The sequence below is a fragment of the Gambusia affinis genome, linkage group LG11 (genome assembly GCF_019740435.1).
Source record: "Gambusia affinis linkage group LG11, SWU_Gaff_1.0, whole genome shotgun sequence".
Lineage (NCBI taxonomy): Eukaryota > Metazoa > Chordata > Actinopteri > Cyprinodontiformes > Poeciliidae > Gambusia > Gambusia affinis.
Window position 1 is genome coordinate 18,295,637 of NC_057878.1, and position 17,150 is coordinate 18,312,786.

General features: G+C 38.8%; 1 protein-coding gene across 6 annotated transcripts; it reads left to right on the forward strand.

The window, feature by feature from the left end:
• Positions 1-5,948: 5,948 nt before the first annotated feature.
• On the forward strand, positions 5,949-16,647 carry nme9 (NME/NM23 family member 9). Of its 6 annotated transcripts, none has more exons than XM_044132477.1 (17): positions 5,949-6,175; positions 7,338-7,382; positions 7,458-7,515; positions 8,188-8,291; positions 8,390-8,467; positions 8,823-8,939; positions 9,148-9,229; positions 9,355-9,437; positions 9,537-9,629; positions 10,973-11,127; positions 11,414-11,610; positions 11,810-11,954; positions 12,023-12,130; positions 13,689-13,840; positions 13,930-14,074; positions 16,010-16,272; positions 16,462-16,647. In XM_044132477.1, the coding sequence occupies exons 2-17, from the start codon at positions 7,350-7,352 to the stop codon at positions 16,527-16,529; spliced, it is 1,881 nt and encodes a 626-aa protein (XP_043988412.1). In that variant the 5' UTR covers positions 5,949-6,175; positions 7,338-7,349; the 3' UTR covers positions 16,530-16,647. The 6 variants fall into 6 exon arrangements, with proteins under 6 accessions (XP_043988412.1, XP_043988410.1, XP_043988413.1 ...); XM_044132475.1 differs by lacking the exon at positions 5,949-6,175 and adding an exon at positions 6,619-7,251; XM_044132476.1 differs by lacking the exon at positions 5,949-6,175 and adding an exon at positions 6,620-7,251 and having other exon boundaries at positions 8,390-8,461.
• Positions 16,648-17,150: the final 503 nt, after the last annotated feature.

Sequence of the window (17,150 nt, forward strand, 5' to 3'; positions counted from 1 at the left end):
AACAAAGAAGGAAAAAAAAAAAAAACATTTCCCGCTTGAGGCCAATTTGTCTGAGTGTGGAGGACAAAAAGTGATGCTGGATGCATTTATCAAATATGGCAATTTGCTTAATGGACTCTGACAAAGCCATTGGCGCTCTTTATTTAGATGCAGATGACTTCCTCCATACTGGCTTCCTCTGTCACAGTTACAAGCGCCTGTTAGGGAGGAGAGAAGGAAGCTCCCTCCTGTTTTTACAGACCCACAGTTAATCACCAACGCAGCCTGTTGGTATATGAGACTGACAGACTACATTGCTTCCTGTGGCTCACACAGTTTCTCATTTCGCATAAAATCTTTTCGTAATGCAGCAAACAGAAAGCAAACAATTGCTCAGTTAAAATTGCACCACAAGTTTTGAAATGCACTAGAGAACTGGAGAGGACCAGAGGAAAAGTCTACAACGTTGACGGTGAATTATCAGATTCAACACACCACTGCTAAGAAGCATCACTGAAGCTCATAAATGCAGCCTCCTGAGTTAATATTTTCCCTTCTTTTAGTTTCTACACTGCTTAATATTATTGACCATGACTGGATGGCAGCGGAAATTAGGCTGTTTTGTATTCAACTGCTGTTTTGCTTACAGGAAAGTTTTTAGTCCTGGAGGAGCTGATAAGAATGCAACCAGCAAACTGGAGGTACATTAGTTTTCTGCTATTAAAAAATTCACAGAGCCTTAGTCTTTGCTGCTGGATATTCATCTATTTAATCACACAGTTGGGTTTAAGAACCGTGTGATTCTTATACCCACACGGTGCAAGAATTGGAACAACAAGCTCGTGTTGTTCCAATCTCATCTCGAAAAGAATATCCCGTGGCTATGGTGTAAAAGTATGTGAAATTCTGAAAATATTCACAATTTGCTTATTTAATTAACTAAATGTCCATGGTTCCTCCAATTTAGCATTTAAAATATTATATGATTCATCAGATGTGTTGCAGAATCGTATTAATGCAGCAAGTCACAATTTGCAACATCTTGCAAAGGTATTTATTCTGCTTTTCCATATTTATTCACATTACAGTTAGAAACCTAAAAAAAATTTCGAAACATTTTACGTGACATGCAAACACACAGTTGTGAACAACTGTGACATAGAAGGAAAATTTTACTGTCTTCACAATTTTCTACCAACTGAAAATTAGAAAAAAAATCACTTTTATTCTGCCCTCGTTTACTAAGGAAGATTAAGTTCAACTAAATACTTTGCTCTGAATTTTCTGCTCATTCCTCTTTCCAAAATAAATCTCATTCTAACTGAATCTAGTGTTTATGTGAACAGCAATTTCTAATCTCACTACAGAATCTAACTAGATTTAGTTCTGGACTTTGACTAGGCTCTGACTTGCATGTTAAGAGTCATTGTCCCCCATTTTTCCTCCCTTCTGAAGATAAGCATCCCCACAGCATGATGCTGACACCATCTATGCCATATGCCTATTTTTTCCATCTTCCATTTGAATGCTGATCTGTGAGATTTCCAATGCCTGAGATGTTGTTTAATAACCAAATCTTGCCTTAAACATCCAAGCTTCTTCCCCCTTAATCTTCATAATGAAGTTTGTTCACTAATGTTCTCTAACAAACTTCTGATGCCTCGCAAATTGAGAGGGTCTGAATAATTTTTCAAAGTACTCTATGCGTCCTGGAGTTGCAGTATTTTAAAGCTCACTAGTGTGCCTTTTACTCAGGGCTGTTTGGAGTCTTAATCTCACTTAAGACCTGCTATACATCATCAAAGACAAAGGGTGGTTGGAGTCATGATTCTGATCTTTGCTTAAAGCTGAAAGCGTGAGCATCATGGATGGTGCAAAAGATCAATTGGGAAAATGCTGTTCTCCTTAAAAATGTGCACAGACGGATAGAAATGCTTTTTTTTTTTTTTTGGAGAAATCCTGTCGAAGACTTTGCAGTTGATACTAGAGGACATAATCTTGTGTTGCTTTGATGCTTTCAGCGCTGATATTAATCAAATAATTACATGCAGATTAGTCAATAATTAGGATAATTGTTATTTGCAGCCCAGCTGTTCAATAAAAAAGCAGAAGTTGCTAAGATTTGTGTTGGTTGGAAAAAATAGGACAGAAGTGAAAACCAACTGGGATATTCATACATTTGTTTTTTGAGTAATTAGACTCAAGTCCTTTGGGGCTCAGTTTACAGCTGAGATGATGAAGCATTTTGCAAAATAAATAGAGCAGACTTAAATATAACTTCTGCTTTTTCTGATTCACTAATGGAGACTAATCCTCAGAACTGTGGATGCTTTAAATCCATGTCTCTCTGTACCTTGGAGAGATTAACAGCAGTCCACAGGGGGAGAGTTCACATCAGTGCTCTGGATCTACCGAGAGGCTGCTAAATGGTTCATGGAAGCCTCCAGCATCAGTATGGAAACCAAATCCAAGCAGAGACCTTCAAAGACAGTCAGACAAATGGCCTGTGGCAGAGACTCTTACATCCCGCATAAAGAACCTCTCTAAATTCAGCCGAGGGTCAGTAGTGGAGCGCAGTTAAATTTAAGGTAGTGTGTTTGATGCTAATGAGCCGCAAAGTTTTTAGGCTAGGAGATAAATTAGTCTTTCTTCTAAGATCTAATTTGAGCAGACGGATGTACAGAAGTTTGCTAGTTACTCCATAAGGGACCTAAATGAGTCAGACATTATTTTGAAACCAATTATTTGATGCAAAAAGGTGTAGCATGCAGGATAAGCTCAGTGCGCTATAACTCTGTCCAGGGGAAAACAAGGAGGCATGGCCTGTTAACTGGAAGTATGCCTGTCCACTCTTCATGCAAACATGTAGCCTTAAATAGTATAGCAATACCTTTATGCACATCAGAATAGTCCCTCTACTGTTTGCAGACCTGGACCTCACAGTAATGTGTGCAAAGAGCACACATTACTGATGACATCTGATGACACAGAGGTCGATGGTTTAATAGGCCGCCTGAGATGAAAGCATCAAATCAGTGTTCATCATTGACTTGATAAGACAAAAGCAATCACCGCCGTGCATCTCTCTAATGAAATAAAACAAAGAAATGCAGGATCCTATGTAGAGCAGCGAGCGAACACTTGTTTGTTTGGAACAAGGGTTTTATCAGGACGCTGTCACAGCTGGCATGATGGAGCGACATGATTGTTGGCCCCATCTGGATGTGTAATGGGCTCAGAGTGAGAGCCATGGGGTTACAAATACAAACCAACCAAATTAACTATCTACAACCCCCAGCAAAGGTACCCACATTTATCTCATTGCAACCTCAGACTTCTGGGTGTTTGAATGGGGCTTTAAGTGACCAACTCAAAAAGTGCATAATTTCATATTCATTTTTTGAAAAATAGCTCAAGCTCAGTCAGACTGGATGGAAAGTTTCTGTAAAGAATCACAATTATATTTTAAATGTTGGCGTTTACTGATCTAAACAGCCACGTCTTCATAGCTTTGCAGTCGTGACAAACTCCTTCTGATTTCAGTGTATTCAATAGTCATCTGTGAGATGTTGAAAGCTCAGAATATTATTTTACAACCTAATGATGTGGGGTTTTTTGCTTTGAACTTCTCCCTAACCTGTTTGGTGCTTTTTCAGTCATCTTGTTTGTGTTTGGTCACAAATATTCACTAACATTAAGGGCAATTGCTTAGATTTTATTTTATTTAGGGGAGTCGGAATATGGATATGCACCACATCTTTTAGGAACAGCAAACAATGCATAGTTTTTCCTTTGCACTGCTTTGTGTCTCAGTACCAGTTTGTTGGGGTAACATGGCAAAATATGGAGGAGTTCAAGGGAGACGAAAACTTTCTCAAGGCACTGCAAACAGAAAGCAGAAAACAGTGACTAATAGGAAAACATGACATAAAAACATGAGATACTTCTTTCAAAGTGTCCGATTTTAACATTTTCTGTCCCACTTGCTGTCACTGTTCACTCTGATTTGTCCTTTAGAAGAATTACTCCAGTTCTAATGGCTGTTTTCATGTGCCTCCTTCATGACGGAGGAGGCTGTGGAGCTGAACAGCTTAAGTGCAGCAGTTCATTGAAATTCATGTGGGAAGAGCCTGGAAAAGAGTTCGGATGAGGGCCAATTTCGCCATATAAATAAACAGCGCAGAGTCGGAAAGTATGAGCGCTCCGGTGTTATTTTTGATTCTACTGCTTCTGTTTTTTCTCGGGAACACGGAACATCAAGACTGGGCAGAGACTGAGGCGCAGCAGCAAAAACCGAGAGCGACATGAGGTAACACTTCAGGTTCACTCTGAGTGTGAATGTGGTAGTACCATCAGCTGCAAATATAAAAGCTAAACTGTTGTGTTTTAAAGTTGGTCGTGTTTTCACCTGCATTGTGAATGTTTCCAAATAAATGTGTGCGTAAAAGGTTTCTTAAAAGTGTTTCCTCTCTGCATCATAAAAAAGACATGCAAGATGAGAAAATGTCAATGTCACTTTCAGGCTTTAGTGCTGCAATACTTCAGCAAGGCATTACAAAAGTACACCTGTGGTTCCAGTGGTCATGCTTTTGGGATTTTATGATCTCTTTGAACCATTCTTTTTCATGAGTCTAATAATAATGCTGCTTGATTTGTGCAGCTAAATCAAGAGTTAGCTCCAAGATTGAATTTATCATGAATATCGAACCAGAACTTCTACTTTTGCCTTTTCAGATCACCACACACATTTTTATACATAATCTGAGTAAATACAAAAAGTTCTTCCCAGAATGATTATTTCATTTCTTAAAGAATAGATATCCAAACCAACCTGACTTTGTGAGAAAAAGTAATATCTCTCCCCACCCTTGATAGATCTTTAATTAACTGTGGTTAGCCACTTTTTCATTTTTCTTTTTTTTGGTATCGGAATTCAAGTTCAGTAGCCACGCACTGGACTGATTAGTCCCAGAACTGTAAGATCAGGAAATAATCAAAATAGAACCTATATGACTGAATGAAGTAGGCACAACAAACCACTCCAATAGAGCAGATATGTTGAGTTAGAGCATCTGTTATTGACAAAACTTTTGTCATTCATGTTCTCTTGGTACTTGCTGACAGCAAGAGCGTCAATGACACATATTGCAAAATATGTCTCATAATCAGTTTACTAAAAGCTCTGTCAATTCTGCAATTTTTTTAACGTTTAACTTTTACCTCCAAGTTGCTTAATGTATACTTTCTAAACTTTTTTAGATCACAATGAGTCTCGTATCTTGTATCAAAAGCTCCAGACCAATAGCTTCTCCTTTGTTTAGATTTTTTTCTTTGATTTGAGGTGCTCTGGTGTAATTACAGTTCTGCACTCACCGTGTACATTTTTAAAGTTTGCAAGTTGTTCAGAATCATCATGTTGTTCAGAATCATCTTGGCACACATACAGCATGGAATATGTTACTCTTTGAGCAAGACATACACTATGATGAAGTGTGCAATGAACACTGACTGTTACAGTATGTGAAAGCAACCCAAATCTCACAAAGCAAAAGCATCATGCTCCAATCAGTCTGGAAAGTTGAGAGCCATTATCCACAAAGGATAAGGAAGATTATCTTGCAGGAACATCCAACTGTGTCAAGGTTTCAACACTCTGACCCAAGCTTTCACCTTTAGATGAAGGAGAAATGGTTTAAAAGTTGAGGAACAATACAATAACCACCAAAACTAGAGGGAATTGAGCACAAGAGACTGCTGAAAACACCGGTGTCACTGTCCAAATGAAGGATGGTTTCAGATGACATTGGACTGAGACGGTCCTGGCAACTAAAAAATTGGAAGCTTAACGGTGGACAGAAATTTAAGAGCTATAAAGACATTAGTTATTCTAAAATATTATCTAGCAATATTATTGTATTTCAAGCAGTCAGAGTGAAGACTTCAAATCTCACCACAGTCAAGCTGCCAGTCTGTCACAGGGCAAAACAGAGGCCCACAGGACAAACAACCTTACACAACCACACTTAAAGCTGAGGACAATTTAAAGAGAGCAGTTCACCAAACAATGATGTTTTTGGACTGTAGGAGGAAGCCAGAGTAACTGGGAAGAAGCAGTGCGTGAACAGGGAAAACACACAAACTCCATACGGAAGGAACCCAGTCAGAAATTCAAACAAGTTGCAAGATTTTTTTCCAGGTAAACTAGTCATTGTATTTCCTCCTTGATTCAACAATTATTTCAAACTGCAAACAGTTTTGTTCAGAAAAGCTGAAAAAGTTTGGAAACCAACTAACCAAAAAGATAGCTTGGATTTCTAAGTAAAGTAAAACTTGACATATTTACCTCTCACCACACTTCGTAACTAATACGTACCAGAAGAAGAAGGTGTAAAAAGACTGTCAGATTTGTCAGATTTGTCAGATTTGACAACATAGAGTCAAATCTGAACTCTATGTTGCCTTTTTTCTAGAAAAGGGTATGTGTGAACCAAAGTGAACTAAAGGAACCTACCCCTATTTCAGGAAAGTCTTGATTCCATGGAATATCTTGACAAACAATATGACTAGCTGCAGTTTTACTTAAACTGAAATATGCATAGTTTGTGTAGATTAATTATATATTTTAATAATGTGAACTGAAAAAGTATTCATGTGTCCCCTGATTCCCTTTCTTTGCCCCCAGTAGTGAATTCAAAACTATTTTCAAATGATTATTGAAATGATTTTCAATAGTCAATTTTATAAATAAAATCTGAAAAGTGTGGCAGAAGCAAAACGTCACCATGGCCGCATTTTATTCTTTCTATTACACCTGACTGAGCTTGCTATTTACACGGAAAACATTTTCAGTCATACATGTACAACAGTGGAAGAGACAAAAGACTTCAAGCTGTAAAATCAAGCGGGAGGGTTCGCTTTAAACCATGATAACGATGATCTTGAAAAATAAACAATAAATAAAGGGCGTCTTCTAAATTGAGAGAAATTGACGACAGTGACCTCTGGCGGACATGGAGATCTGTGCAAGTGCGAGGGTCCGGAAGTTAAATTAAACGGAGAGCAACAAACACGGTTGCGAAATTGCACGGTTGACTGAAAACGTTTCATTTTTAAATCAAGAACATTTATAATGGCTTGGCTTTAATAATGGCTAAAATTTAAACTAACAAACTTGCTCAGGGTCGCAGAAAACTGTTGCTTAGCAACCAGTCGTCAAACAATCACTTGCCTGGTCCACAGAACAAGAAAAAGAACTGAATGCTTCAAGCTACCGTAAAAATAACTAATTCAGGGAGTTTTATGTTTTGTTTCGCTTTGCCATTAGTTTTATATTTTTATATCGTTTCCTGTAAATACAGCTTCATCCACAAATGGCTGGGAAGAAGAAAGAGGCAAGCTTGCAGGTTGGATAGAGGCTACATAGTTTTTGTTAGTGTCACTACCTTCATTAGTCTTTAATTTGTAATTTTGTTGTTCAGGCATCAGTTATGAACCAAGAACAATGGGAGGAAATACTTACTACCAAAGGTTTGACAGGTAAGCTTTAAATGGTTGCTTGTGGTTGTTCATCCCTCCTTTTTTTGTCTTTAAATATACATTACACTCAGTTAAACAGCAGTGTTGTTTAAATCTATAACAGATCATTAGAGGCGGAAAATAACTAATTATATTTACTCAAATTACTATAATTAAGCACAGTTTGTATGCACTTGTACTTTTTAAAGTTGTTTAAAAATATTTAATGTACAATTTTAACGAGGTACTTTTTCCATTTTACACCAGTTTGTGAACTCGTTCCACCTTGGCTGATAGAGATGCCCAGTTATGCTTTGTATTATACTCCCCCCTTGTGTTCGTGGGTATAACTGCAGACGGAATCGATGCACCATCACTACTCTTTTAAGTTTTTGTCTCAAATACAAAAAACAAACTAAGTTGACAGCCCTGGTAAAGACGTGTAGAAAGTCTTCAATTAATAAATTAAGCAATAAATTAAAGTGTCATTGATTCACACTGACATTTTTGGGGGCAAAGAACGTTTTAATGTGAGGCAAAGGTTCCCATGTTAATAAATTATTGCTTATTTTAACAAAACTACAGATTTTCTGAGAAATTCTAATTATTATCCTACTGTAATAATAAATAAATCTAGTTTCATCCTTTGGTATCAGAAAGTTTGTCCATGTACTGTCACTGGTCTCCTTGTAGTTGTGGATGTTTACCAGCAGTGGTGCGGCCCCTGTCGAGCCGTGGTTAGTCTCCTCCGAAAGATAAAGAACGAACTCAGTGATGACCTACTGCATTTTGCCACTGTGAGCTGTGTTTTAGTTTCAAAATGTATATCTTTCAAACTGGAAGGCGACACTAGCAGAGGAGCATCGTTTCATCTGTTTGTGTTTGTGTGACACAGGCTGAGGCCGACAGTATCGATGCCCTGGAGAAGTATCGAGGAAAATGCGAACCCACCTTCCTTTTCTTTGGAGTCAGTGTGTGTTTCTACGACTTCTGTTTGCATGCTTATGCTTGTTTTAATATTTATACATTTTTATGAATTTTTTTTTTTAAATTACACATAAATGGTATATTCAATTTCATTTGTACTCCATTTCACGGTGGTTTTCCGTTTTTACCGTTCTACAAATTGGCTCACCAAATTTCACGACGTCTTTGTTTGCCAGTTTATATTTTCACTTTTCCCAGATCAGAATCACCAACTATTTTTGTGTCCTGATTTAACTCTCACAGAGTTATACTTACTTACTTAAGTCTGTTGGCTAAAGTAATTAGAGGTTTTATATTTGAACTAAATGTGCTGAATGGCTGGGTTTGCGTTGCATGAACAGGGTGGGGAGTTGGTGGCTGTGCTGCGAGGGGCCAATGCTCCGATGCTCCAGAGGATGATTGTGGAAGAGCTGGCCAAGGAAAAGCTGGTCATGGAGCAAGGCAGTGGTCGCAAAGTGGTGAGCAGTGGCACAATGATATGCACCTGCCCTGCTGCTTGAAGATAATCTTACTTTACAGCTTTAAAAAACTATAAATCATGCCTTTTTCCCCCCTGAAGTTTCATAGTGAGTGTTTTTGTTGTGATTTATGAGCAACGACAGAATCAGATGAGCAATGCTGTTGTTATTTACATAAACATATTTAAACGTTGTGTTTCTGTCTCAGGTGAAGGATTTAGGTCTGTTGGATGAAGAGAAGAGAGAGGAGGAGGAGCTTCAGCAGCCACAAAATGAAGAAAGTATAATTGGTATTGTGAAAGCAAGTTCATCTCTGTAGCTTCCAGTCCCCTGGTGACATTTTTAAGCTTTGTACAGTTTTACATCTTAACAGCAATAATGATCGCCATTCAAACTCTTCTCTTTTTTCGTGCAGTTCCTGCCAGTAAATCCTACACAGTTGCCATCATTAAGCCTGACGCAGTTGCTCATGGCAAGGCAAATGAGATCATTATGAAGGTACAGAGAGATTAACCATGTTCACACTCCAAGAAGAAAAGATTTTCTCAAGCCCTCCTGCTGGCATTCATCCATTCTGTTGATGCTTCTCCTGGACAGATTCAAGACGCTGGGTTTGAGATTCTTGCACACGAGGAGCGCACTCTTACTGAAACGGAGGCTCGAGATTTTTACCAACATAAAGCAGCGGAGGTATGCTCTAATGGCACAAATTACGAGGACAGTGCAGCACATGGCGAGAAAAGCACATATAGCATCACTCATAGCAAAATCATGTTAAGCCTCGGAAAACTGATGATGGTGCAGTGAATGTTTGTGCGGTGGGGGGAATTGATATTCTAAATCAACATATGAATGGGAGCGTGAAAAAAAATACATTTGACACCCATCTGCGTTCCCTCACAGGGCTCAAAATAGAACTGCTGAGTGAGCGATTCTTCGATTGCTTATTGTGCTGTTTGTTACAAGACCAAAGTGAGATTCATCCAAGCAGTATATATAAGCAGGTAAAGGAGAAATTATTCTACAAATTAAAATCAGCATGAATGAGCCATCAAGAGAAGCTGGGAGTGTCCATACAATGAGTTGAAAACACTTTTATACTCTTGTCCACGTTTTCTTTTCATTCATAAACCTGAGTTTTAAATTTATGTAAAATACTAACACAAAGAGGCACATGGTTGTGAAGAAAATTTAAAAAATAATTTCTAAAGGTTTTACACATAAAAAAAGGTAGAACTGTGGCTTGCATTTGCAGTCAGCCTCTACTGAGTCAATACTTTCTTAAACCATCTTTTGCAGTTACAGCAGCAAGTCTTCAGGCATATATCTCCACTAGCTCTACACATCTATAGACTAAAAGATTGTTCTTTGCAAAATAACTGAAGCTAAGTGAGACTGGGTGGAAAGCATCTGCAAATTTTCAACCCTTGCAACAGATTCTCAGTTAAATCTAGGTCTGCCCTTTAACTAGGCCATTCTAACATACATGTATGCTTTGATCTAAACCATTCCAGTGCAGCTCTTATTGTATATATAGGTTTTTTGCCATACGGAAAGGTGAACCTCAAGCCTACCAGTCTAAAGTGATTTCAGTCTCTAACTCGTTTTCCTCCAGAACTGCCCTGAGTTGAACTCCAACCATCAACTCTGACAGCTTTCCAATCCCTGCCTACAGCACAATGCTGCCACCACTGTGCCTCAGTGCTAGGATGTAGTGTTTGCCTAGAACACAGTTTGTGTTTCGGTTCCCAGAACTTTTTCTTCAAAATGCGTTGTATTTCCCTTTCATAATCGGCAGTGAAGTACATAATGGTCAGATTTGTGGAGTGGACAATGAATAGCTCCTGTTCATAGACTCTCCCAATTGTGAATCTCTGCAGCTCCTCCAGAGTTTCCACAATCCTCTGGATTTCAGTAAAATACATTACTATTTCGGGTTGTAAATTGACAAAATGTCACAAGATTCAAGGGACATAAATAGTTTTGCAAAACTCCTTAACGAGTCTGTTCTTGTTTGTTCTGCTTTCTTTCAGGCTTGCTTTGAGGACTTGGTGCAGTTCATGTCCAGCGGTCCCTCCCATATTCTAGTGCTTTCTCAGATAGAGGGCACGGCCAATATCATACCAGCATGGCGTGAGTTCATTGGGCCAGCAGATATAGAGGAAGCCAGGAGAGAAAATCCCGAAAGGTTAGTAGAAAGAAATTCCAAATGTTGCACATTTGAAGAAAAAGAACAGGGAACAAAGCAACTAAATCTTTCTGTTTGGTGAAAAATATCATACATGCATTTATTTATGCACTGTTGATCAGCATAACTGGAAAGGATCCCAGTTCTGGGTCTGGAGTAGGGAGCGAACAGCACATTCTCGCCTGCTTGATCAGACACACCCAAACATTATGCTTCTCTTTGGTTGAGCACCAGCCGAGCATCCATCTGGTCCTCTCTTCCTCCTCCCCCACCCGACTTCCTGCAGCTTGCGGGCACAATACGGCACAGAGACGCTGTTCAACGCAGTGCATGGCAGTGCGGACAGCGACCAGGCCAGCAGGGAGCTCGCCTTCTTCTTCCCCAACTTTAGGACGGCCTCCGACGCAGAGCAGGATGGGGAGGAAGAGCGTGTGGAGAGGACGCTGGCTCTCATCCGGCCTGACGTTGCCAGGGAGAACAGAGGTGGGGCTCAAGCCAAAGCACAAATTCCCCCGAGTGGGAGCGCAAGCACATGCACAATCACTGTTCTTCTTAATATGATAAGGCTGTGATTAATTATCATTTCAGAGGGTTTGAGTCACTCCACCTTTTGTCCCCTACCCAAATCATCATGGATGGAGCTACATTTGCTATCACTAAAGGGATTCCTGTTATTTTGCAGATGAGATTTTGGCCCAGATTCTCAAGTCAGGTTTCACAGTCGCCCTCCAAAAAGAGGTGATGTTGACCGAAGAGCAGGTCAAACAGTTTTACTTCCAACATGTGGATACAGACTACTTTCCTGCACTTATGCGAAACATGACAAGGTAAATTTTACCTGTGCTGCTCTAAATATCAGAATGCAGACGTTTATTCACCATCTCTGTGATCACAGTGGGCCTGTACTGGCGTTAGCTCTGGCCAGGAAAGGAGCTGTCCATCTCTGGAAGAACATCCTCGGTCCTTCTGACCTTCATAAAGCCAAAGAAGAGGATCCTGAGTGGTGAGTCACATGTTCCTCTCCCCATTCAGCTGCTAAAAAGAGAGCAAAGGGTCACTGAGGTATAATTTCCTGCAGAAATGCGGTGGACGTTTGAAGGTGAATCTGTGTGACAGCTTGTTAAATAAAGCTCCTCTTTTCACCTTCCTGTTTCACAATTTTTAGGTTTTGATAACAAGATGAAAGACGGGCATCCTGTATCCGCTGCTCTAAAATCACACAAGAAAAAAGAAATCAGATGCATAATAACTTCATTTCCAACACCAGCGCTATTACGTCCCAAAATATTTGTTGTGTTATTATTGTGTCTTTTCCTGCCCGCAACGGCTTCTGTGGCTTTTCTAAGGACGTTTTATTAAAATGTGAAAATTACCAGATGGCAAAATGGGAGGATGGTCAGATGTGAACAGAAACGCAGAAAATGACTCAAATTTGCTCACCAAAAAGATCTGACTCCTGAAATTACATTTGAATTGCCCCATTTCCTCTGGAAAATTCTGGAAACCATCAAGTGTTTATTATTCTGCCTGGATGAAACCTAACTTTCTGGGCAATCTTGCATTGACTTACAATAGTATTCATGCATCTTTAACTTTTTCTCACATTGCAGAAACATTAACCATACATTTGTATTCAGCTCTATTAAATCAGATACACCTTAATATGCTTATGTTCAGTCAAATGCCGTAAGAAGTCACGTATTTGGTAAAAATGGATGGATGAATGGATGGATGGATGGATGGATGGATGGATGAGTTAAACACTGTGAAGGCAGCATCATGCTATGGGGATTTTTTCTTCTTCAGCATGGACAGAGAAAGTAGTTAGAGTTTATGGGAAGATAAATGAAGCTAAATAAATAGAAATCTTGAAAAAAAAAATGCAAAAAACTTCAGAGGCAAAATTTGGCTTGATGGTTTTGCTCCAGGCATATTCAGGTGTTAGAACGGCCTAGTCAAAGTCAAATCAACATAGATGAAGATACATTTATCACAAAGTCAAAACTTATATTCAATTAAGGAATAACTGGTGGCAAGACTTGTGTGATTTTCATAGATTATCTAAAACACAAGTGTCCAATGTGTGGCCAATTGGTGGGCCTTGAATTGATTCTGATTCTGTTTGGCCCTGATGATCTCTAATCAAGAATGGTAAAGAATTTTAAAAACAAAATAGAAAAAAGCCTGATGAAACAAACAATTTGGAAATGCTCTTTTCTTTATTAATAAGGAAACAGCGTGAAGCTCTTTTTCTGTTTTAGACCTTCAGTGATATACAGATTTCACAAAAGTTTTTATAAATTTTTTTTTTTTCAGCAGGTAAAGCAAAAAACAATGAAGAAAAATATTCCAACAGATTTTTGCAAGTTTTCACTTTATGAATTTTGTGGCCTGCAAGAAGTTAAAATTTGCCGGTTTTGGCCCCTGAGGCAAAATGTTTGGACACCACTGCTCTGCATCCAATCTGACAAAAACCTGAGAAAACCATGCATGTCTTTTCTCCCAGTTGAACTACTTTGTGTTTGTACATACAATAGAATCCTCTGTCTCCTCCTACATAGTCTGAGGGCCAAATTCGCTGTAGAAAATGAACCCATCAACCAGCTTCATGGCAGCGCAAATCCTGAAGAGGCAGAAAGAGAGCTGAACTTTTTCTTTCCTCAACAACGGACGCTGGCGGTCATCAAACCCGATGCTCTGGAGGAACACCGAGGTTCTCCTTGATCTTCCAGTACAACCGAGCAAGTATGATCTTCTTTCTGTTTTATTTATTAAATTTTTTTGCTTTCTCAATGCTGACAGATACAATTTTGGAAGAGATTCAGGGAAGAAGCTTCACCGTGGCGCAGATGAAGGAGACTGTGCTGTCAAGAGAGATGGCTGAAGAGTTTTACAAGGAGCACAGGGAGAAGCCATTCTTCACGCAGCTGGTGGATTTTATGTGTCGGTTGGTTTGTCCCCACACACAAACACAGGAGCAAGGCAAACAGACCAGCTCCTTTTTCCACAGCCAGTCTCATCTTCAATTTATACTGTGATATTGGAAGCTTAAAGTCAAGGCAGCCTGGGGCCAGAGGCTTGGAAGTCAATCTCAGTTTCATTCTTTGTTCAACATCACATCCAGTCTCTAGTCTTATCTTCCGCTCCGATTAGTCCCTTCACCAGGTTGTTACACAACCGCTAGGGTGCTGGCAGAGGAGCGACTGTGCGCTTCAGACTCAGATTGTGAGCTGATATGAGCTTAGATTGTATTCTTGTTCCTGTTTTGTTGAGATTAGGTCAGAGAGTGACATACTCCTAGCAACAGCTGAATTGTTGGAGGGAGGCAGCTGTGCTTTAAAGGGTAACCTTTCCCTGTAGCGTATTTTTCAGCAGCTCTTTAGCAGCTTATTTCAGGGAGCTGAGTTTCAGGAATTGGCTGGTATAAAACTCATCTGATTAGATAAGCTGGAATGAAAATGTCATTGTGTTAAAACTAAAAATTCGAGGCAAAAACTAATAACATGTTCAAATTGCTATCGTTTAAAACGGTAAAGTTAAATAAAGCTGAATCTAGTCAGTTTACAAGCAAGCATACTTATTGCTGCTGCTCTGGCATTCATGAAGTAACACAGGTGAGCTGATATTAGCTCAGTTATCAGCAGTTCAAGAAAAAAGCATTATCTTTCATAGGAGTGATGGCTTATGCTCCATTGGTTTCCATACCACAACCATTGTATTTTTGTGAATTTTTTCCAAACAACTAAACATTTCTTTCTATGGAAGGTAAAAGTGTAGCTACTTTTTTAGCCAACGCACTGACAGGCAGAGGGTCTGCAGTGATTTGCTTTTCTGTCCTCCATACAGCCAGGAAAATGCTAGGGATTTGGTTTTTGCAGTTTTGAGATTGTAACTTTTACATAACTTTTGTATGCTCCATGCATGACTCATGCATAGTTGTGAGCAAAGTTTGCAGTAATAATCTGAAATCAATAAATCCTAATCTGAACCAAAAGCCGCAGAAATCCTCCACTTGCACTTTTACCACGTCCTTTCTGCGCTTATTTAACTGCAAACTACTGCTGCTTGAGAAACTTATCATGCAATTACAGAACAATCCAAATTAATTTTGTCACTCCACATTCTTTTATATTTAGTATAAAATAATTAAATCAGCTATATTATCTTCTATTAATTTCAAAGTTCCTGAAAATAGTTTTTTACATCATTTTAAAATTTTTATCACTTCAAACTTGTTGCGTAAACACAATTTTTTCCTGTTTTAATGAGTAAATCTTTTAAAAATACCAACCATAACAGTTTGACAGACAGGAAATAGTGTTTTATCACTGAAAAAGAGCTTTTTGCAAACAAACATCTAATGCAGAACTTGAAGAATGTTCTCACAGGTCCTTTGCCAGGTCTTGCAATTTTTTGGTTTTGCTCTTATATTGTTAAAAAAAAATAAAAACATGATTTTCAGATGCTTCACTTCTACCATGGATAGTTCTTGTGTTCCTGAACACTTTTCCTTTTGTCCTATTTCTCTCTGTAGCAAAGCTTTTTAATAGTCACTTCACAATCTGCAGTATTATCATGTACAGGGATTAGGGACAATCAACAAACGAGTGAAAACTGAAGCTGAAATCCCAAAAAATATTTGAAAGATCATTAAAACGTCTTCATCAAGACCACTTATGAAGATCACAAAACCATGTGGCTCATTAGAAGTAAAACAATACCAAAACAATGGCTGTTAAAAAAAAAAATAATAAATTACAACTTATGTTTTGTACAGATCTATAAAGATATGATAATAGTATATGTGTAGAATGCTGGATCAAAAATTACATTTCCCAATATTTTGTCCTTTCCACAAATATCTTCTCTCTGTTTGTTTCAGTGGGCCCTGCATGATGCTCGTCTTGACCAAGGAGAATGCAGTGGAGGAGTGGCGGGCCATGATGGGCCCCAGCGATCCAGAGAAAGCTAAAGAAACCTCCCCACAGTCTCTGAGGGCCCGCTTTGCTGCCGACATCCTCCACAACTCAGTTCATGGTTCCTCCAACGAGCAGCACGCAGAGGAAAAGATCCGATTTGTCTTTGGTGACATCAGCGCAGACGCAGCTCCAACTGCTGACAGCGAAACCAGCAGAGCCGCCTCAGGTATCCTGATTGTTTGTCATTCTTGTTCTTTATCTTTATCACATTGTTTCATACAAGCAAACATTTACGCTTCTTTTGTCGTGCATTTCATTTTTATGAGAGTAAGAAATATTTCCGTCAGTAATGTTTTCATTGGTTGAAATATGTTTTTGTAAGTTTAAATTTAAAATTAAGATCTGTTTATTTCAGCTGAATGGCCAGGCAGTTCTGGAGATGAAAACAAAGGAATATCAAGATCTACAACCGAAGAGACATAATATCTGGGATCAGCATGAGGTTTCTGGAGTTAGGGGGATTAAATGATCATGACTCAAAAGAGGCTTAGCATGTGTAGTGGTGTAAAAAGTTGGAATAAAATGGGAATCCCCCCCAAAAAAATAATGAACCATTAGTCTTTTATTCCTTCCTTATTGAAGTGACATTTTTTTAAAAACCTTTTCTCAACAATCATATGCTACTTCACATCTACCAGCCATCTCTGTTTGTCATACAATTAAGAAAGTAGAGTTAACAGGAACAGGTAGGACTACAAGGTCTTGATAACTAAGAACATTTTCAGGCCAAGTTGCCAGAGGGAATGACTAGAAACAAGGCTGGTTGGATGTACAAGGTCATTTACAAATTCTTTAAAGAAAAGAAAGAAGGGGAGAAATTATATTTGATGGATTTGATTAAATTAATTTGAGAAAAAACAATGGGCAGCTGTCTAATAAGACAAAGAAAGAAGTCTTATATCTCAGCATAATGACTTTGAACACAATAAAAATCAAACTCTAAAATCAGCTATAGACTGTGGTCCTTTACCTACCAGAAGTAAACACATAATCTAAAGTCTGCAATAATGAGTCCATGCAGGACGGCAATTCTCCTTTTCACAG

What these genes read in the sequence shown, in the direction of transcription:
- nme9 (XM_044132475.1), top strand. An exon ending in AGAAAGAGGCAAGCTTGCAG is followed by an intron (nt 7,383 to 7,457) that starts GTTGGATAGAGG and finishes TTTGTTGTTCAG; the next exon opens with GCATCAGTTATGAACCAAGA. An exon ending in CAAATGAGATCATTATGAAG is followed by an intron (nt 9,438 to 9,536) that starts GTACAGAGAGAT and finishes TCTCCTGGACAG; the next exon opens with ATTCAAGACGCTGGGTTTGA.